The sequence below is a fragment of the Neolamprologus multifasciatus genome, chromosome 6 (genome assembly GCF_963576455.1).
Source record: "Neolamprologus multifasciatus chromosome 6, fNeoMul1.2, whole genome shotgun sequence".
In the NCBI taxonomy this organism is placed as follows: Eukaryota; Metazoa; Chordata; class Actinopteri; order Cichliformes; family Cichlidae; genus Neolamprologus; species Neolamprologus multifasciatus.
The window spans coordinates 8635771-8658891 of record NC_140444.1 but is presented as its reverse complement, the minus strand read 5'-3'; the positions used below and the strand labels follow the sequence as shown (position 1 = coordinate 8658891).

Below are 23121 nucleotides of genomic sequence, written 5' to 3'. Positions count from 1 at the left end.
GCAAGTTGAAGCAAGAATAATAGGTTGGAAATCCATGAGAAGGGTCAGAGAAAAAATGATGCTCCATTTTTTTTGTTTGCTTTGGATTTCTTTTTTCTTTTTTTAAGGAGGAGGAGGGAAAAATGGATTACAGTCAAAAAACGACTGTACGGCAAAGACAGAATAACATTGTTGTGGCTTTTCCTCATCATAAGCATGAGTTGGCAGTATTTATGCAAAAACTCTTAGTGCCACAGCAGTGGGCTAATGGCTCTGCGCTACAAATTAAAATATCTTTGAAAATATAGTGCAGAGAAACGTCTAATTATCTTGACTCCATTGTCCATTAAACTATATGACCATATATATGAAAACAAACTACCTTATCATAAAACTACAATACGAACAAACATAAAATACAGTGGAAATGGAAAGAATTACGTGGCAGACAAGATGCAACTTCCACAGTTTAAAAAAAAATCAAGCTAACAAAAAGCGCAGTTCCTCTAATGGCCACTTGAGGCTGACTCCAAAAAGCAACTCAGTGTTAAAATGTTCAGCCTATCACCAGAAATGGACGTTTACACGCTGGTGTTGATTTACTACTACTTCTCTACCTTCTTGTCCAAATATGGTCACTTCTACCTCCAACAAACCACAATGGTGATAGCCACAATACTAAAACTGAGCCTTTACAAACTAATGGGTGGCATCACCATAGCAACGTCAACTTTTTATGCCCAGTCTTTTGTTGTCAACCTGCTAATTTAGCTTTAATGTAAAGTTAAGAATTAGAACAAGGCCTTCATATGAATACAAAGGCATGTATCAAGTGTCTTTCTTTTGCTGGTAATGTAATTTTAGTCTAATAATTTCTGCCAGATGTCACAAAAGAGGGCGAGATGGGAAATTCTGCAGCTACAACAGGCCGCCAACCTGGGTGGTTGTGTTTAGTTATATGAGGTGAGGAGAGTGAGGCATGTTAGTGTATATGACGCAGTGCAGTCGACTTGCCAGCCTGAACTAGCTCACAGGCTTTGCTCCATAAAGTGTAATAGAGCAGGTTTCTGTTTATCACATGATTGATCACATATGCAGTGTCTTCAGTCCAGCAAAAGCCAGTATTGTTCATTCTTAAAGAAAGGTCAAGAGCAAGAGCTCGTATAATTTTGACATTTATTACTGTTTCATTCGTGAGAAATTTGTAATATTCCCCACAGCTATTAACACAACTGCCTTTAGCTTCCAGCCAAATGCTATAGGCAGGAATGAAAGGATTTGCAAAAATGGAAATTCCAGCTGTCCTTTTATCCCATGTTAAGGAAAAGCTGCTGCTTCAGAAGAAAAGAAGTATTTAATAAGCAAAACTGGCAAAAGGCCAGGGGAAAAGACTATGTAGCGGATCCTCATCAGAGATGTCAATCAGACACATCTTCAAACATACAAAAATGAATGTTAAAAACAGCACTACTTTCAGCAGACGTTTGCAGCACATCAGTATGTTGCAGGAAATCAGCAGCAGTCAATCCTTAACTTCTTTGCTCACAAGGTCTGTCCTCTCAACCTCAGCATCCAATGTATTCCCACAGCTTTCACAGTCGATACGTGCAAAATTATGTCTCAATTAGTATGACCCTGAAAGGAAAAAAATGGTAGGAATAATTAGATCTTCTCAGCCTTGGGTCTGTGATTAAGGAGACAGTTAGCTAGCCTTTCAAAATGAAAGTGAATGAGTGGCAGTGACTCTAGAGCCCCAGAGAAAGTCAGCGTCGCACTTTTAATGCGCTCCTAAAATCTTAAAGCCGAATTACAAAGTGAATACAAATGTTCTGCCTCAGCAGAATATCACTTTAAGTCGTATCCTTCAAGAACGGTGAGTCATTTCATCTCTCCTCTTCTTCATATACCAGTCGGCGCACGGAGCTCCGTTCTCCCTTCGCCAAAGCTGTCTGCCGCATGTCTAGCCTCAGTCTCAGTTTAGTGCCAACCTTTTACCCTTGGCACTGCCGCTGGGTCTGGTTGGCACCTTGGTATCAGTGAAGTCCAATCCGGAGGAAGAAAGACTTTCCAGAAGCAAGCCAGAGCTTGGGATTACTAAGACTTAATTTACCGTAAAGTAATCTCTTTGAGACAGTACAGCCAAGTTTAGAAAATTTTCATTTGTTTTCCAGATCAGAACAATTTTTTAAAGTCAGTACAGCTGTCAATTTCCTACCATAGTTACTTTAAACTGTACTCATTAGAGGAGGAGTTTTATTAAGGAAGATTGGTGTAATGTGCCTTTTCTCTTTGTGCGTCTTTGTTTAGTAATGTGTTTAGAATGGGTACATTTTGGGAAGAATGTGAGAAAGACAGGCTGTGACAGGCTGCTGCTTTCAGATGATTCCACAGAGGGCACATCAGAACACCCACAAGCTCTAGGACTGTCTGGGAACTAAAACCCACTCCTTTGCATTTCCTTTGATATCTCGAGCCAATCTCTGAGTGTTAGGGCAACATCTGGTACTGTGCCACGCCACGCCAGCATCCAACAGTTTCTGTGAGGAAAAAAAGCACATCTCTCAGAAATGTGCCACAGCGTGATTTGGTCTCCTTTTTTAGCAGGTAGCACCGATGTGTTTGGTGCCGGATGAATAGTTTGGTGTCTAGGACTTAAAAGATGTCTTTGTGTGGAAGCCAGACTGTGAAGGTGGCAGATTTCGTGATGCACCATCAGCTGCATAACCAACAGCGTGGCAGGGACAAATACAACGTGGCATGAGTGGATGATTCCAGGCAGAGCGATTAATGCAAAGAACTGATAAGGAAAAAGACAAATAATGGATAACTAAAGAAAAGCATGCAGATGTTTATAGGGTATAGCATCGTGTCTAGTTCTTGCTTTTCTTTGTCTACTAGTATTGACTGTAGTTACTATAATGAAGCTGTCTGGTACTGATGCCCTAAGTGACTTACAAGTCCAGTGATGCACCCAAAGTCCTTCCATCAATAGCAATTGCACCATAATGTGATTAACCTTTAAACAGCTGTGTTATTGGCGTGCAGGTGGATTTGCTTGTTCTGCCTCACAAGTTTCAGAATTTGTAGGATCATCTGCTGATGTGAAGTGACGTGCACGGGAGCAGCGTGAGGTTTTCGACGGGTTTTATGTCAGTGTTTTTAGTGATTATTTGTCCATTAATTATATGCATTAATAAATAAGGCGTTAATATAACATGTTTTCTTTTGTTCTTATAAGCAGCTGTGTGATTATTTTACACATCAAAGTCTGTTTACAGGTCTGGAGTTGTACTAAATTACCGATCGTGTGAAAACTGTTTTTATAAAGCTGTGTGACTGCAGGGGAAAAATATTTAAATTATGTCAATGTCAATAAAGAAAGGAATTTACCAGAATACTGTGTGGAAGCTTGAGGCCAATAACTGGCAGCAGAGCTTCATTGTGGGTAACATAAGCGCCAGAGCCGATGAGGAAGAAAAGACTATATTTGTGGTTTGACATTTTTGTCTATGGTGATTTTTGTGGTGTTAAATTAATGGGATAATCTTTTAAGCTCATCTAAACCCTCCAGTTTATCTTAACATCCCTTGTGGGGCAATGACCAGGATGCTGGGAACCGCTAAAGTACAGGACACCATTTGTACTGCAAAAGAATGAAATAGAGAGATAGTCTTGGGAGAGAGTATATTTGATTTAATACATAATAATTAATTCACAAACCCATATGGTAATGATTTCCCTATTTTTATCTGCTAACTTCACTCACTTTTATACTACCTCCTATCTAATTCTCTTCCCTGCCCACATGTCACTTCCTCACATATCTCACACATCGCATTTGTTCGGCTGACATCCTGGCGCACAACCATTTCTTAATCTTCTCCTTTTTCTCTTCTCTTTATCTCATCCGTCTTTGCTTTGCTCCCCCCCCCCCCCCCCCCCCCCACCTTCCTACGCTCTCTGCCGGCAGCAAACAGTGCGGCCCACCTTCTTTGCCAGGAAGTTCGAAGCCAGCGTTAACCAGGAGATAGTGAACCAGCTGGATGCCTACCTGTTTGGACCATTTCCCCAGGGGTCGCTGGCATTGAACTCATACTGGGAGAACGTGTACGACGAGCCAGATGGCGTGGCCAGCCTGTCCGACACGCAGCTAACGTACTACCACACTTTCTCACGACTGGGCCTGGCCAGGGCTGCCGCCTCGCTGCAGGGGAACCCAAAGGATCACAGCTGCAGGTTAGTTTTGTGAAGATGTGCACAGTGCACAATCCCCGCAGACGTCCGTGTATGCATGCAAATAGTTCTCGGGCCCTCGATCTTCTGTCCAGCCACACCCACACGCACTCATTATCATTATTTTTACACCGCACCTGCACCTACATCCACAGGTGCACTCCAGTCTGCTTTTGCTGTCAAAAGCAAGCCATACACATAGTATACGAAACCACAACATAGAGTACACAAAAGCCTTTTATTTGTCTGCTGATGCATTATCTCACATAGATCACATGTCATGGAAATAGGATAACAATGAACAGTACCAGTCAGCAACTGGGAACTCTGGGTAATGCTATTCATGTTGTAACACAATATGACACTCAATTTATCCGTCAGATAATGACGCTATATAGGTCATAACATTGAAAGCTGGCCTTTATGCTAGTGTATAATTAGTGGAAATGCATGAATTCCAGGGTGCTGTTAACATACAGTGTGTGGTTAAATTAAAAGGGAAAACCACAGTATGCGTTCATATTTAACAGGCAAATGGAACATTTCAGCTTCATGTCTTTTAGTAGGATTTTTAATAGCATATGCTTTCATCAGTTTAGTTTATTTGCACAGTAATGAGACCTGTATGCAAAAGAGTAACAAATTCAGTATGCTAATGTGGAACAGAAAGGGGAAGCGTAAACTGCTAATTTGCGTACATGCGACACAAGGCCCCATGCATCTCAGTGCATCCAGGAAACAAACGCCTACAACATCTTAATGATGTCAGCAAACATTAACACAGCTTGGCCCCACATGACCAGGAACAAAAAAAACCATAATAGAAAACAGCATGAAGGCAGGCTGTTTGAACAGCGTATGGTGGCAAACGGCGATATGATCTGTCGTGGCTTTTGTCGGGAGTCATCCAAGCTGCCAGCCTGTGTTTCCGCTCATGAAACTTTCAAAAATCATCAGGTGTCTTCGAAGGCAGTTTCAGTTGCAGTTTATAGAGTAAGTCAAGAAGGCAACACGAATGCCATTACCTCAGCTGGAGCGCGCTGCATGTGAGCTGAGATAGTTTGCTCCTCACAAGCAAGTCCCCGCTATAGCAAGGCGTCCGATGCCCCGTTGCATTGTGGGTGTTCTGTGAAATCTAGTAGGTAAAGCAAGCCAGTGAAAGAAGGCATGGTTTCAAAGGCAAACTTCAAAACCATCTCGCGGCTACAGCTGTTGTTATTCAAACACTGTGCATCTGTTAAAATAGAGAGCTGGAGCACGGGACAGGTGTGCATGTGTGTGCGTCTGCACGAACGAGAGAAAGTAGAGGCTTCAAACACACAACTTATATTAGTTTCTAATCACTGAGAGGGCAGAGGTCATAGATTAAGAAAACAGAAAGAAATGCTTAAAATATCTGCATGTGTGTGTGTAGTGGGGGTTTGTTTGTGTTTAGGTAAGCGCCTCATAATTGATGCTGTTAATGTGTCCGTTAACATGCATGGTAAATGGACTGTTTGTCATATAGCGCTTTTCTACTCTATCTCAGCCCTCAAAGCGTTTTACACAACTTGCCTCATTCGCCCATTCATACAAGCACTTTTCTTTTTCTATGTCCTTTCTATGCAAGTGCTTTCTATCTAACACGCACACACATTAATCGTCCACTGGATGCATCAGAGAGCAACTTGCGATTAGTATATATATATTGTTGATTAGCAGATGGCATGAGTTGTCAAACCTTTTTCCTTCATGCCCCACTAGAGAAGACAGAAAAGTTTATACCCAACGCCCCACAGTTTTTAGCCATCATTAGCAATAACAAGGGATCCAGGTTGAAATTACACTGCAATAAAGGTCAGTACAATAGCATCGGTAAAGTGTTTATTTTCCCTAAAATAAAAATCTATTCACTCAGCTTATTCGACTACTTGTACCCGCATTTAAATAATTGATAGCTTAGAGAAAACGAGTGATTACGCTGGTATGTGGGGTTCTTTCTTGAATTACCACAAGCACAACAGACGATTTTAATAAGCAGAAATTGCTGTTAAACAATCCTATGCATTTTTTTTACAGTAACCGCTGGTGTGTTTTTTCCACAGTGAGTGACAGGATTAGAAAAAGGTAAACCTGGAATCTTACCCAACATTAGCCCCAGGTTGTACCTTTCATGTATTAGCATTACATTAGAGGCATGACAACACCTCTACCTACCCTTTGAAAAACACAGTAGGTTTTTTAACCACACTAAACTACTTTGAGGTAATCCCAGAATCCTCACAGCACCTTTTCACCAATGGGAAGATATGTTTTTTAAATTAAATATGTCTGCTGCTCAGTAAATACAAAAAATGTAACAAAGTCTTGAAGCTATGTACCTGACGATATTAGAATATTGATAATCTGTCTGCATTTTATGTACAGAATTGTGTTAAATGCAAAAATGTGCATTTATCCACTTTGATTACTAAAGACAGCAATAGAAATATTGAAAAAAATGTTCTTTGTTTAGCACATTAAATATGTTAAATGTGTTAAATGTGTTTCACTTTGATTTTTATGTAGTGATAACACATCAGAGAGGCAGGCCAGGCCTAAAGAACATGTACATGATATGCTGTGTGAAATGTTATAATGTGATATTTTAGTCTCATAATGTGATCTTAATTTTCCATAGCGTCATATGATGTCATAACTTAGTGCTTGGTCTCACAGTCCTCGCTTGTCTTTTGTACGTCACAAAAGTGTTTCCAGCTGAATCGCTGGCTTGTGATTTTTGTAATTCCACCACTCTGTGGTTTATTAACGTAATAATTAAACACACAATGTGTGTGCTGGCACTCTGCAAGGCCTGCCCGGAGCTGTCCTGTTTAAGTTTTATTGATCTGTAATTTAGTTCGTGAGCTGAGTAATTAAAGCTGATCACGTTTTTGCTTAAAGCGAGCCCCAGCAGAGCTCACATGTGAAAATATATCTTTTTCAAGTGTCGGTGTGATGTCTCGAGTCTGCTCACATATGGTGTGCGTGTGTAAATGCGTTTGTGTGTGTGTGGCCACATGTTTTGCATGCATTTCAAATTCAGATGTGCTACCAGCAGATGGATGGGTCAACTTCATTGTGAGACCTGAGCAGCAGAGAGAGAGAAAAAGGGACACGGAGAGTGATTTGGTTCTTTTAGCAGCCTGCTGTGACTCAATTGGAGAGATTGTGGAGTAAAAACCTGAATGGAGCTTCTGTGCAGGCTACGCCCTTGCCCCCTGCTCTCTGCGTCTCACACTGGCAGCCACGTCTCTTTTGGGAAAGATGGGACAGAAAGCAGAATGAAGGAAGAAGAGCGATGAGGGGAAAGGAGGAAAAAGCAGGTGGGAAAATGTAGAAGAGGAGAAAAAGAGAAAGACTCGGGGGGGGGGTGGGGGGGGGGGGGGGGGGGGGGGGGGGGGGGGGGGGGAAGGAGCTGGAGTGGAGGGAGTGTGCAATGCTATTCTTGTGAGTGTAAATATTTGCTGTTCTGCTTGTCAGGGTAGCATTTACCAGGGCGGGTTGACTCCTGGTCCTTTACTGGAATACTGATGAGGCCATAGGCACAGGGGAGCAGGAGAAACAGTGCGTGGATGTGCGTTTGTGTGTAGCTGTGCAACCAAAAAAAAAAAGGAGGAATAAAGAGGAGTTTAAGGAAGCAGAAGGATGAGAAATCTGGGCGAGAAGGACGTGTGCAGAGAGCAGCTGCACCGTGCTCCCCAGCAGTGCCTGCCCTGGCCCCTTTTTTGTTTTTCCAGAAGTCACTCCGGCTGGCTGCCCTGAGGGCAGACCCTCTGTCACGTATGAAGCGGCACACACAAATAAACAACAGACTAATCAGAGGGGCAAGACCTTTATTCAGCTTCAGCTGACTGGATGACCCAGTTCAACTTTGTTCAGCTGTCTTGTAATGCTTTAGTTGGGTTTTGTCCGTGTGTGTGTGTGTGTGTGTGTGTGCGCGTCTGTGACTAATCTGAATATGCTGCCAATGCAGCCCATGACTATTCTGTAATTTTCAGACCACTGTGGTGCCGCCCGTCACGTGTCTTCTTAATGTCATCCCTTCCACTTCAGAGCACATGTTAAAGCAACCAGCACACTGTAGCACAAGAAACTTTGTTGTTTACTCAGAAGTTCTTAAGGGTACCTCAGCAGTTCATATCTGATCTGGGATCTACTGCAGCAGCAGTCATGAACCCACAAAGTGTGGACACAGCAACTCGCAAGCGGTGCGGTTTGGGAATTATCTGCCTAGTTGACACATGTCTTTTACCAATTGGATTTCTGTTAAAGGTCATTGAATTAATGTCGGCCGTGTCACACAATCACACAGCACATTGACTCTCCACTAACCTTCACGGCAAGCATTCATTAGCATCCAGCCACATTAGCATGTCCAAGGCCCCCCAGACCTTATCCACATGAATCTTGATATTCTCCTCTTCTTACAGTATCAGCTCTGAAAAGCAGCACCGTCAAGTAGGTAGGTCAGAAGGTATCGGGTTTGCTAATGGATTCTCATTTTCTCAACGCTCTGTCAGGTATTTCCCCATGGGCCACCCAGTATCAGTGCATCTCTACTTCCAGTCAGACCAGTTCCAGGGCTATCTGGTCAAGCACCATGCTACTAACCTGGCAACAAGCAAGCTGGAGACCATGGAGACCTGGGTGGCGCCCACAAAGAACTTCAAGTTAACCACTCCTCCTACGAGCACATTCAGCAGGTTGCAGTTCGCAGAGGTGAGTCAGCATATCAGTCTGCGTGCCCTTGCATTCATTTTTAATTTGAATTCGCTTGTTTGGCGTGAGTCACAAAACAATCAGTCAGCCGCTGCCAGTGTCAGAAAATGAGTTCCATTAAAACTCTGAGCAGCACACAGCAAAAACACACTCCTCAGCATATAATTAGAGGTGAGATATACAGCTCATTGCCATGGTGACCTCATATATCGCCCTTGCCAAGACTCATACCGGTGCATCTCCACACAATTAAACTGGTGCCTGTAATGGCCTTGTAAAATGTAAATTGATTGAATTCATCCCAGTTTACAGGGATGAGCGCTTCATGTGCTGCTTATTTGTTGTTTCCTAATAGAACGTCTTCTCACCTTCACACTGGAATGCTTCCCTTGATTGTCTTGTTATGTTAATGCATGTTTCTGTTTACCACAACGCCTGTTTAGGATACAGCCGCTCGGCTGTGATGTGACAGCCACAGAGCGTCTTTTTAAAAAGGACAAAATTAACTGAGTGAATGCAAATTGACCTTTTTCTCTGCTTTTATCGTGCAGAGCTTTAGTGGGAGGCAGAAATGTCAACATTTTTGCAAACAAATTTGTTTGTGCCCGCGGACAATGCTCGTGCACCTGGATACACTTTGACCACGTTCGACCTTTTGCGGCGCTCTCATTCTGAACACGAAGGGATGCAGACGCCCAGCCGACGTGTGGCTCCCTCTTGCTAAGCCCTGTTTGTCTGTCTAACCTATGAAACCGTGAGTGACAGAGAAGTGATGTGAGCTGTGGCTTTTATCTGAATGCTCAGCCTGAGAAAACATTCTCTGTCTAGCACTGTGTAGCGGCTGTCAGTCAATCAGTTTGTCCATCTGTCATTCAAAATACAAGACGACAGAACGGCGTAGCTGCAGCAGCGCACTGCCTTTTCTCAAATTTGTAGATATGGACCATTATACTATAGCTATATACTGGGGTTTGCTAGATAAACCATATGGTTGGCTCAACAATGGTTTCCTTGTCCTCCTTTGGATATAAAGAAAGACAGATATGTCTTTTCACTCCCCTGTTGCTGCCTTTATAGGCCTTTTTTACAGCACTTTAGTGCAGGACCGCTTAAAACCTGCACATTAAAAACCAGTATTTCACCTCAAGTCAGATTTGACATTGAGAGGCATTTTAAGCTGTGCATAAATCCTACAGCACCATGACTAACTTTAACTGAAGATTACATCCTCATTCCACCACAATCTAGATAATTTATGTGGACATACATGGGAGGAAAAAATAGTAGCAACATATTATGATGTAATGTAACAGAATACAATGTAGATAAGCAAGAGTAATGCTTCTGACAAAGCGTATTCATTTTCGAGCATTTTAGCTTGAAACAGCTGGGACCTTTCTTTGTGGAGCGCTTCCCATTCTCTCCATTACTCCCATTACGTCCCAAAGACATGTAGGTGTTTAGTTAGCTGATAGACTTTAAACTCATTGTAGATGTGAGTGGACGGATGTCTGCGTCACTCCTGCGATAGACTGGCACCTTGTCCAGATGTCCACAGCGAGAAGGTGGACATCTGGTGTGGAGTTTGCATGTGCTTCCTTTGTTTGCGTGGGGTTCATCCGGCCTCATCCCACTCTGCTTTTTCTTCCACACATGAAGTTTTATAGACAATGATGTAACTACCTTTAAATTTACTGGACTGGTACATGGACTATTCTCACAATAGCACAAATCATTTATTGTCCCATTCGTGTCAGATGTTTGCATTTTTCTTTTTTTGGATAACGTCTAGAAACGTTTAGCTCCAGAAAAACACGTGCAAGAATAACTCCAGTTAGTGCTTTTATAACAGAAATTGTCTTGTTTTCTCTTGTTTTCTACTCATTGCATCACTGTGCATGTTTATTAGCATCCATCCATCTTGCCTCGGTAGCGTAATGTGTGCCCCCGGAGAGTCCGCTGGTGCTGCTAGTAGACGCCTGTATTTGATTACGACTCCAAAAAGTGTCCCTAATAAGCCTGCAAATGCAGCCTCGAGGGGCATTTGTGCCCTATGTTTTTAAGCAGGGCCAGATGTAGAGTGGGACCGTCCATGACCTTGCTTGATAAAACTGACCAGACTTATTTAATGGAAGTGTCAAACTATAGGCACCGACTGCCCGATGACATGGAGAAAAGGTTTGCAGGGTTACTGAGTCACAGAGAAAAAATGAACTGTAGCTGGAAAATAAAGTATTTTATGCAAGGCAAGGCAAGTTTATTTGTATAGCACAATTCAACAACAAGGTGATTCAAAGTGCTTTACAGAGACATTAGAAACAAAAACAAATAAAAAGCATGATTTAAAATTGATTAAAACAAGCAAACAAACTAACTAACTAACAAACAAACAAAACAGTATATAAAATCAAAAATCAAAACAGATAAAATCAGAACAGTAGATAAAATCAGTAGTTAAAATGTAAGTTTTTGAAATTTAAGCTTAAGTGCGGATTTGGTGCTTTATTTAAATGCAGCTCAGAATAAGTGAGTCTTCAACCTGGATTTAAATAAACTGAGTGTTTCAGCTGATCTGAGGCTTTCTGGGAGTTTAAAAGCTGAATGCAGCTTCTCTGTGTCTGGTTCTGACTCTAGGAACTGATAAAAGACCGGATCCAGATGACCTGAGGGATCTGGAAGGTTCATACTGGGTCAGGGGGTCACTGATGTATTTGGGTCCTAAACCATTCAGAGCTTTATAGACCAGCATCAGAACTTTAAAGTCTATCCTCTGACGGACAGGCAGCCAGTGTGTTCTATTAAGTCAGGTACAGAGCATGAAACAAGTAATACAGGTAATAATGGTGAACAATGAATTTGGGAAAAGTAATAAAAGTGATGATATCCAGGTTATTATCAAGTTTTTTTATTTTTGTTTTTTGTCAGGTCAAAAGCAGACGATAAATGAGGGCTAAATGTTTCAAACGTAGCAGAGGCTGTTAGTAATTGCTGGTTAAGAGTGGAAAATCTGAATAAATGGTCCAATTGGGTGGAAAGTGTGAGTGAACATGCTGGTAGAAAAATGTAGTAATTGGACAAAGAGCGTAGAGCCACAATGAGGTTGCCAGATCAGCATTTGTTCCACCTAAGCGTGTTCTTCTAAGTACAGCTATAAGCGAAAGAAGGTCGTGAGCCCCTGACTTGGTTAGCACTCATAAGCCTTGATTGAGTGTTGGTCTTAAGCCAAAGCTTATAGGGTAGGAGCACCAAGGGACAGGTTGAGTCTGGAGGTCATCGTAAGCTATAGGATGAAGTAGGCAGGAAGTTAATCCCTGTTCGACCTACTTTCATACTCGAAGGAAGAGTTTTCTGGTACTGGTTCCATCTCTTATCCACAGATATACCTTGAACGTCATCACCAGGAGAGAAATATGTTAGTGGAAAACAATAATTGCAGTCTTTAAAACAATAAACTTTATGAATGTAGTTAAAATGTTCCAGCCAACTTTTGCTATTGTTAAAACACTGCCATGTCTTTGCAAAAAGACCTCAAGTGTTCTGTATAAATAAACAGCAGATCAGTTTATGCACCAAGCAGTCACAACATTAAAACAAGCCTAATGTTAAGTAGTTCTGGCTTGTAGTGTGGTGTCTGGCCTCGGGATGTTGGCAAAGGATCGTCCATGTAACGGCACATCCAACTGATGCTGTATTGGATTAATATCTGGGGAGTTTGAAGGCCGTGAGTCTTGTTTGTGTTACTGAGCAGTTTTTGTGATGCGTTAGGGTGTATTTGTCCTCCTAGAAGAGTTTGTTTGGATTGCAAAACTGTTTTTGTGGGTGGTACGTGTTAAAGTTACATCTCAATACTATTTTTTTTTTACACCTTTGTGGTAAAAATGGCCTTATGTCCAGTATTTCTGTTGTAACCAGGATAGACCCTGACCTTTGGTCATGAGGCCAGACAGCAGTCAGACAAGTTGCCTGTGCATCTTATTAACTTATGTGTCCTTCCACGCTGTATGTATGTTGGTACAGAAGTCTGTGTGAAACGGCTTAGAAAAAATGCAACTTGGAATGCAGATGTGCATATTTTATATTGCGCATAGTAGATGCTTGTTGCTAAATAAACTGCAAGAACCAGAAGCAGGTCTCAGAGTGTTCCCCTCTAGGCACGTGAACACTGTCACAATCTTCTTCTTACAGCTCAGTTTAGACAGCCATCTGCAAGTTTCCTGGTAATGGAAAACAGTGTTATTTCTCTCCAACTGCTCCTTTTAACTTCCTCCTGGGGCCTTGAAGGAGAGTGTTGCTAGCCATATGAGCGTTAGTGTGCATTAGCGAATCAGTATTGAATAAAGTAATGAGCTACAGAGGTGCAGGACAAGAGAGCTGATTAGTAATTTAAGGGGCAAGGTCCAAGGGGCAGATATGGCAGAGGTCAGTCCAATAATTGAGAGGAAAGTGAGGTGTGTTTTAACTGATGACAAAACACACACTGTTTCTGTGCGTGTCTCATTTATGCAAGTGGTGTCTATTTATACTGTACATGGTAATCGCAGTTCTCAGAGGACCTAATGCAGAGTCAATTCCAGTCAGGCATTGATCGTCCGGCTGGGTGAGGCTGTGTTAATCAGCTACTATTGTAAGGATGAGCGCTTCTTAAAGCCGCCATCCCTCTCACATTTCTGCAAACACCCTAGACATCTTTTATTGTCAGAGCCTGTGTGTGTGTGTGTGCCTCCCTCTCTATCGCTCTGTCTCACAGTTTTGCAATTTAGATGACTTTTTTTTAAGTTGACCACAGCAAAGATATTAAACACAATTACTGTAATTGTGTTCCTGTTGTTATGATTTGTCTGTCTTACCGCTGGATCTCTTTTGTTCTTTCTTATTGCGGGATGTTTTGTAGCGGGACTTTTGGCAAAATATAAGTTAGAAAGACATAACCAATAACCTGCAAACATGTGTATTCTAAATGTTAATTATGTAAGCTTAGAGGACATTATAATCTTAAAGTGGCTCATTGTTCCATTGGCAGCCCTCCAGTGTTTTGCAGGCTGGCAGCTTCTGCAGCCAGAGGCACTGTATGTCTCCCAACTCGCCAAAGATATATTTGACTTACTGCTACTGTTTGTTAAATTTATTTATCTCAAAATTCACGCAAAGAAAAGCGCTTTCTCTGATTTTGTGGAAGCATTGAAACCCAGTTTTTATTGAGCTTTTCTCCCTAGATGCTTTTTTTATCCGTCAAAAAGCTGCGGTTCCATGTCTCTGCATATAATCTGTGTCTTCCTCTATTTGAGATTTTTTACTTATTTAGGGTTTTAATAATCTCCACTGTTATTTCTGTTTGAGACAAATAGTGTTCACACTGGTGTTGGTGTTCACTGCCTTCTGATTTTGTCTTTGTGTGAAACGGGAGTGCGTTTGATTTTCACCCCTTTGAGATATCTTTTTTCAGCATGGCTCCTTAGCCTCATAGATTCAGTCATAATAGCAAAACTGTAGCCAAATTTACTTAAAAGTGCTCGTCAGAAGAATCAGACTTGTCAGCTTTTGCAGATTAAAATAGTATATAACAGCTGTGTTGAGAGTAAGGCTGAAGTGCGGGGCTTTTAAATAAAAAATGCATGCTTAAAATGACTCCCTATGATAACATAGTTGAGATATCACTCAACTAGTTGATATATTGACAACAGGTTACAGAATTCCGTTGCCATTAAAACAAAATGTTTTGCTTTTTAAATAAAGACTCAATCTGTAATTAGCTTTTTCATCATTCTGTGAGCAACAGTGATGGTGTGGCATTACTGCAAAACAGCACAGGAGCACTATGAAAGGGAGTTGGTTACCTCGCTGCAGCCTCACACCTGCAGTGAGAGGCTGCACATTACTCCCTGCAATATTTCAAACTGTCCAGAAAAGTTGAAAAAGGTCATTGCCTTTTGCATTTTTATGAATAACAAACCATTTCCCCCACTTAAATGTTTTTTAATGTGTTGCGGCAGCTCCTGTGCGTTTTTGCTGTTGTCTCTCTGCTTGTCTTTGTTCTCACCCCAGTCTATCACCAACTCACGTGGCTATTCTTTCTCTTCTGGGGCAGATTGGGACAGAATGGGATGCCAAAGAACGCATTTTCAGAAACTTTGGCGGCCTAATGGGTCCCATGGATGAGACGGTTGGCATGCAGAAGTGGGTTAAAGGGCCGAACGTCACCGTCACGGTTGTGTGGATCGACCCTACCAACGTCATCGCAGCCACTTATGACATTTTGATTGATGCAAGCGCCGAGTTTACCCACTATCGCCCACCGCTCAACCAGCCTCTGCGGCCCGGTGTGTGGAACGTCCGCATCCTGCATCACTGGAGTCCTGTAGCGGAGATGCGCTTCCTCATTGCCCCGTTGGCTTATAACAAACACCAGCCCATACGACAAGGTGAGAAAGAGATTCAAGTTGTCTCTGTGGTAGAAGGCTCATGTATAAGTAGCACTTGCCATTTGTTTCAGCTTTAGCATGACATAAAATTACTATTGATTGTGTTATTTGCAAAAGTAGCCTTACTAAGCATATTGCACTGATGTGCTATTCCTCAACAAAAGATGACCATTCATCAAAAAAAAAAATACAAAGGGTGTTTTTCTAAATGTCAAACATTTCTCTGCTCGTGGAGGTTTAGTGGAAGCTCTGCAATTACTTTATGGACCTTGAAAGTGCAATTCAATACAGCACCACAGTTTGTGATGCATATAATATTGAGTCTTTGTGAAACCGTATCATAAAAAAGACTTGGGTAGTAATTTTGTGGTGTGTTTTCTGGGTTTTCTGTCATTATACTGTCATACTTTACTTTATGTTTCAAAGGACATTTGTAGTTGCTTGGCGATGAACATTTTATGAAGTCGACATACCGAGTCTCAGAGAGCCCTAAAAGTCAAATTTTAGTCAGGAGTTTGGCTCTTTTGTGGAACCTCCTTACACTTATTTATGCATCCATGGAAGGCCAGAGGTGAAGAGACCAGAAGCAACATGTTCGTACCGAACAAAGCAGCCATCAGTCACAACAGATTGAGTCATACGCAGTACGACAGGCAGAATTGCTGTGGAAGTGGCTTGTAAAGGGGCTTACACATGCGGAACAATCACAGGCAGATTAAAGCAAGGTTAATACGCACCCTTACATGAGATCTGCCAATTGGATGCGTGAAAGTGTAGAAATCAGCTGATATAAGCTGGCATTAAGAATAGGGTCCACGAAGCTCATTGTGCTTTTAAAAAAATAATAATAATCAAGCAGAACTGATGAGATCACTTTGATAAAAATCAACAGTCTTCATGAATTTTCTTAAGTGTCCTCTTTTTAAATTTCTGCAGTGATTCCCACATGTCAATATCAGCTCAAAGGACTGAATGGGATCAGTTTTATATCGCACTCTTTACACAACAGGTCACGTCTAAAAGAAGCGATTGCTGATTTAGGTGTTTCGAAATGTCTGCACAGGCACGCGCACAAATGCACACAGCCTTGCATTTGCAGCGATGCCCTTTCTAATCAAGCCTCTGGGCCTCGGCAGACCCTGGTTATTTGTCATCAAGTCAACCCTAATAACCCAGCGAGCTGCTCATACATACTAAGCAGAGTGTTAAACAACAGTGCACTTAGCCCTCCGAAAACAGTGACACAATTAAATCAATCAGTCAGCATGGATAAGGGGCAGCACTGCAGTCTTGTAATCCATAAGCAGCCAAGTTGCTTTGAAAGTCACATGAGAGCTGAGACGCCAGCTTTGGCATGATCATGTCTTTCACTGTTTAATAATTTCACTGAGCTTTTTAATGATAAAGGGGAACAGCACATGGCGTTTTTTATTTTTCACCTGAATCTCTGTGGCACACTGGCTACAAGAATAAGATGAATATTAATAAAAAAAAATGGTGATATTATAAGTATCACTGTTAGATGTTTTTTTAAATCACTGTGCATTATGCAGTTATGTTTCTACTGATGTATGGATAGAAAGGGCTGCTGTGTGAGCTCAGTCTTACAGTTACATACTGAACCTCTGTTACAGTGCATCAAGAAATAGTAAATACCACAATTTAAGATGTTCCCAGGTATTTTGAATTTTGGATTTTTTTTCTTTCCTTAAAGTAACAATGAAACATTGTATTTGTTGTATTTTTAACCTAAAATCTATTTAATGTTTTTTTCTAAATCTGCAGTTTCTGTTTCTATTTTTAAAAGCACTTATTTTAAGAATCTATTATAAGTGAGACATGAAACAGAACAGACAAAGCTATGTTAATGGTCAACACAGGTTTTTAGGGTTTTTTTTTAAAATACATTTAGCTTATTAAAACTTAAATATAGGATTAGGTAATAAAGTAACCATTGACTCCAACTGTCAGGTAAGTGTAAGATAATAAAAAGTAAAATATACAGTCAATGGAGTGAAGCAGAAATATTCAGTACGATACAAAGATTACACTTGAATAAATGTGTCTAATATTGCGAGCCAGCTATACACATTAAGTTGGGCTGGGAGCTGAGAGAGCTCCCTCAGAAGGATCGAGCACTTTTTAAACTCTGATTAGATACTTTAAAGCGGGGAACCATGAAAATTTTGGCTTAAAGTAAAATATCCATGGACATCAAAGAAAAGCTGCTTTAATTTTTCTGCTATAGCCGTACTTTGTGGCAGGACACAGCTTACTGTAACTTTTACTGTAATTTGTAGCAGACTAAAGATTAATATAAAGATTGTGGTAAAGCTGACATTTTTGAGTCACTTCACTTACATTCTCATTTCCTCTTATACGACATTCAATTCAATTCAATTTTCTTTATATAGCACCAAATCACAACAGTCGCCTCGAGGTGCTTTATATTATAAGGTAGACCCTACAATAATACATACAGAGAAAAACCCAACAATCATATGACCCCCTATGAGCAAGCACTTTGGCGACAGTGGGAAGGAAAAACTCCCTTTTAACAGGAAGAAACCTCCGACAGAACCAGTCTCAGGGAGGGGCGGGGCCATCTGTTGGGGTGAGAGAAGGAAAACAGGATAAAGACATGCTGTGGAAGAGAGCCAGAGGTTAATAACAAGTACTATTCAATGCAGAGAGGTCTATTAACACAGAGTGAGTGAGAAAGGTGACTGAAAAGGAAATGGGAATCCCCGGCAGCTTACATCTATTGCAGCACAACTAAAGGAGGATTCAATGTCACCTTATCCAGCCCTAACTATATGCTTTAGCAAAAAGGAAAGTTTTAAGCCTAATCTTAAAAGTAGAGACAGTGTCTGTCTCCTCAATTCAAACTGGAAGCTGGTTACATAGAAGAGGGGTCGGAAAACTGAAGGCTCTGCCTCCCATTCTACTTTTAAATACCCTAGGAACAACAAGTACGCCTGCAGTGCGAGAGCGAAGTGCTCTAATGGGGTGATATGGTACTACAAGGTCACGTGTTTACATCGAGTCTGCTACAGATAAACATGTCAGCTGTGAAACTGCAAGCAGAAATTCAGTGCATCAATATGCTGTAAATATGAAATATTATTAGTTAGTGTTGGATGTGGGGGGCGATGTGGGGCATCTCTTTAGCTTACTTTGGATCCGGACGTTTGTCTTTAACTGATGCATCGCCCGAAGTGGCTGACGGAAAATAAAGTTGAGTCTTTAAAATTTATAACGTAAGGCTACATAATTATTAGACCCGCTAAGTTAATAATGTTTGTGTTTAATTTATAGTTATTATGTAATAATCTTGTGTTTGTTTTTCTTGATGTGTGTTGTAATGTGTTCTTTGGTTATTAGCTATTTCATGAGTCCACATATAATTTATTGCCATGGCTGACATCAGGTTTCCCTCCTAAATGGTGTGCCTGTCAAACTTTACGATGTGGCCTTCCATGCGCAAAGAGAGCGAGCAGCAGACGCATGCATATACAAAAACTCGACACAGATGCATGACTTCATACTGCACGCCGCTGCCACAAAGCAAGCTGGCATTGGTTGGCCACTGCCATGTCAGACTGCATCTTTCTGTCATCAGTGTGCAAAAAGTGCTGAAGTCTGCTAACATCTGGATGAGAGGAAGCTTGTGTTAGAAGGGATGGCTAGCACCCCAGTTAGAGTGGCAGTGAGGAATTTAAAGCTTCACTGGAGCTCAGGGTGGAGAGGGTGTTTTAAGGAGAAGCTCTGTCTATGTTTACCATCTTCCTTCAGCGCATAACCGTCATGGGAAGAAAGGATGACTTCATGTCTTGAATATTTCTCACTGTTTCCAGAAAGTCAGCACTGCAGTAGCCTAACAAACCACATCAAAAGAGAAGATTTAGAGGGTCCAGTTGTAAAAAAATAAATAAATCAATGCAAGCATCCAATTTATACTTTTAAGATAATAAAAAAGAAAGTCACGTTCACTTCTTTGATATTGTACTTTTTCCCTTTTCCCCCTTTTCTCCATGCCCAACTTTTTCCCCCTTCTGCAATCCAATCTGCATTTTTGACCACTGACTACCACCTTTTTTGCTCACTGTCTATAACTTCTTTGTCTGCTCTTTCTTTCTTGCTTCCCACAAACCTCCAGAGGATACTCTGAAGCTCCACAATGGGCCAGCTAAGAATAGCTACATGGAGCAGAGTTTCCACGGCCTCAACCCGGTGCTCAACATCCCTGTCAGTCTGAGTTACGTGGAGCAGGCCAAGAGGAACGCGGCCCTGACCGGCCCTGAGCTCGAGCGTTGGATAGACAGCCTGGTGGGCGAGTTGTGGGAGGCAGCTGACGTCTGTGCCGTGGGCCCTACAGCCTGTCCTGTCATGCAGGCGTGCCCCAAGAGCCCGTGGAGCTCCATGAGCCCAGACCCCAAATCTCAGCTGGGAGCACCTCGTGCCAATGGTCGTATCAGGTAGCAGCAAGGCCTCCAGCTGGACAGGAGGTCGTGGCACTGTTTATCTTTATTTATTTGAGGTGTTTGTTGCAGATGACAGGGGGGGTGAGTGTTCGCCATCTCTCGCGGAAGATGTTGAAATCAAAAGAAAAAGTGGATTTTGGGGGGACAGAAAGCGAAGGGGAACATTTTCCTCCCACAGTATTCCTTGTTTAGGGGATTATGCTGGCTTTGCTATTTCAGTTTCTCTGTGTATTTATTTTTCTTCTCACGGCTGAGTTTTACTGTGATCAAACATTGCAATTTTCAAGCATTTATTTGGCTGCTGAGTGAATTATAAAGTCAGCTTTTAATGCCTCGCACAGGGCACGTGGGTCAAGTGAGTGCGGGCTATCGACACTGCTAGCAGACCAGGTTCTGCTGCGATAAGGCCTTAGTATTAAGACATACACAAGAAGATAGCTGGGTACTGAATTAAATGTGCCTACTTAGAGTTTATGTCAGCGCCAACAAAATGACACAGTGTGTGAGTATTCACATATCCCCAGTCGAACAGATTATTTTGTGCCCACTCAAACATATCGTCAGTAAAAGCAAATTTCTCATTTTTAAGTTTCTTAAGTTTGTACATGAGTAGAACAACTCAAAACGTAGTTCATATCAGTGCCTGAGTAGATTGTTGAACGTTTTGTTGCTTGGCTAAATCTCCACCAGTCACATTTTGTTGTAAAACTGCAAAAAAACAGAGAAGAAAACAAGTACAGTCACTTTCTCAGAGTAATTGGAGGCTACGGGGTTCTATTAGGAATTTCATGTAGACATTTTAGTGTTAAAAATGTACTAAATTCATAAATGCTTCTTTTGTCATAGTTGTACGATAGCATTATGAGATTTAGCATTTCCACGGTGCAGAGTTTTCCACACAAACAAGACACCCAGAGGACAGAACGAGAGCTGTTCTTGAGCTAGAATTTTATTTTTTAACCAACTTGCCTCAAACTTGAAACAAAACTATGTCACATTAACCTTAAACGTATTGTCCTGGTTTTACGTGTTGCCTTCTTTTTCTTTATTCCGGTTATTCGAACACCACTTTATGTTGTACATAATTCTACACTAAGTCTCAAAAATGGTGTGAATGGAGGGGGGGTGGGGGCGGGGAGGTCCATGAAGTCGCTATTTATTTATAAGTTTATATAAATACTGATATTTTTAGTCAGTGACTAAATAACTGCAACGCTGCCTTGGCAGCTCGATAAATATTTTTTTGTAAAGAAAGCTGCCTTTATTTACAAAGGCCAACACCCCAAACTTATACTGTACCTTTTTATGGCCCGCACCTATGTGTTAGTCAGTGTTGTCCTGTCTGAATAGATCTTCTTGTCTTGGGTTTCTTACGTGGCCGTTTGCCAAGTGCATCACAAGAGAAAGCCACTCTGACCTGTAAGGTGAGAGGTCAGCTGCCTAACAACCTGAGCAAAAAACAGAAAAGCTGAACAAAAGCAGTCTTCACTAGCGAACACACTGGACGTTGTTTGTGGGAGAAACTGTGCTTTTTTTGGTGTTTAATGGTCGCCGTCGGTTTCAGAATGGTTTGAGTGGTAGTGATCTTCATGCTGTGACAATGTACAATTTCAAGTGAATATCATATTGTATCTCCTGATTATAAAGTGACTAATTTATTGGATCGGGTCTGTCGCGCCTTTGCAACCCTATTTACATTTAAAGTACTTTTTTCTCTCATCAAGACAATCTCTGGACATTTGAGACAACCTAATTACACTAAGTATGGCACTGTACCACAATAAGAGGTGCGGTCACATATTTGTTTTACCTTGAAAGAAGTTTCCTCTGAAGCCAATTAGGTTTTCAATCTGTGATTGTCAACATTGTTTAGTCATCACATGAGCTAAACGAGTGCTTTTGAACAGGCTAATTAGCAGACATTACTGTTCATTAATGTCAAGTTCACCTTGCCTCTCTGTCAGATGTGTGTATTACGATTGCTGTCTCTCCTTCCTCTCAAATCTGCATCGTTTCCGGGGTTAGGTTGTAAAGGGCGGCTTTGTTTCCCACTTTCTAGTGCCATCATGCTCTGTACAATTACATCACACAGTACATTATGATGTAAGCTCAATGACCGTTTTGGAAAAAGTGAAATAATTCAATGTAACTAAATGTGAAAGTCCTATTTTGTAACAAAAATTAATAACAAATGAAGAGGATGTACATAGGTATTTTGTATCGAAATAATGTTTAAAGGGTATTGTACGTGTAAATACAGATGTGGTAAAATGACATTGAAAGTGTCGATAATTGGGCACAAATAGTGAATTGATGGTGTTTATTGATCAAAGTACATAACCTGTTTCAGTGTTTTTGGACAGCTGTGACAACGACCTTGTCCTATTTGCCTCTCAGAGAAAATCACATGCCAGATTGTTGTTGTTCTTACTGGAATGTATTGTTGAGCAACTGTTGCACAAATTTCTCTGACTGACGTTTCCCCGTCGTTCTGATTTTTTTCTTTTGTTTTTTCGGGGAGGCTCTGTGTGCCTTAGCTGACTTTTAGAACCTTCTCTGTCCATTAAAATAAAATCCTTATTTTGCTGTTTGTTTTGAACTTATGTGAAGAATACCATGAGTCTGTCAAGTGATTCACTGGTACTGCAACACCAAAATGATGTCTGCTGTTGTATATATCATCAGGCCTTCTGTCATTATCAGCTTTTACTTCTTCCCTTTCAGTGATTCGTTTTGTTGTACTTGACTCGCTTGTTTTACTTTTCTCCAACTGCTTTTTGGAAATAAAATTCTATGGAAAAACAACTCACGGCTCTGTGCTGCTGCAGTGATATATACTATGAAGAATCTGGAGGCTGATAACAAAACACTAAGCCACTGACGCATGTTCACACTGTCACTCTATTATTAAATAGTGTACTTTTGCAGCTCCGGTCGGTTGCACTGGGAATGCAAGGACTCCCCATTCAGCGGTTTAATTTTATTTTACTGTTTATTTATGCGGTTTTAGTGTTGTATGTCAGAATACTAGTCTTTACAACTAAGACACACCAATCGACATGTGATTTAAATTGACATTAAAACTGCACTTATTGAAAGATTAACTGCACAAATGCCTTTGTGTAAGGTGAAGTCCAATGCTCACAGAGAATTACAAGTATATGATAGTTCTTCTCAACTCTGGAACATGTTTTTCTTTCAGCTCAGCATTTGGGTTATGCAGCTTCACTGTTTTGGTTAAGCCACATCATCTCTCACCAGCACTG

At 41.2% G+C, this 23121-nt stretch overlaps 1 protein-coding gene across 1 annotated transcript in view; it reads left to right on the top strand.

Moving 5' to 3' along the window:
- Positions 1–22634, top strand: part of xylt1 (xylosyltransferase I) — an 82126-nt gene extending 59492 nt beyond the window's left edge. Inside the window, exons 8-11 of the mRNA XM_085164139.1 lie at positions 3950–4215; positions 8754–8952; positions 15038–15371; positions 19531–22634. Coding sequence (XP_085020265.1) covers positions 3950–4215; positions 8754–8952; positions 15038–15371; positions 19531–19853 — 1122 coding nt within the window. The 3' untranslated portion in view covers positions 19854–22634. The remainder of the gene's footprint in view (positions 1–3949; positions 4216–8753; positions 8953–15037; positions 15372–19530) is intronic.
- The last annotated feature ends 487 nt before the right edge of the window (positions 22635–23121 follow it).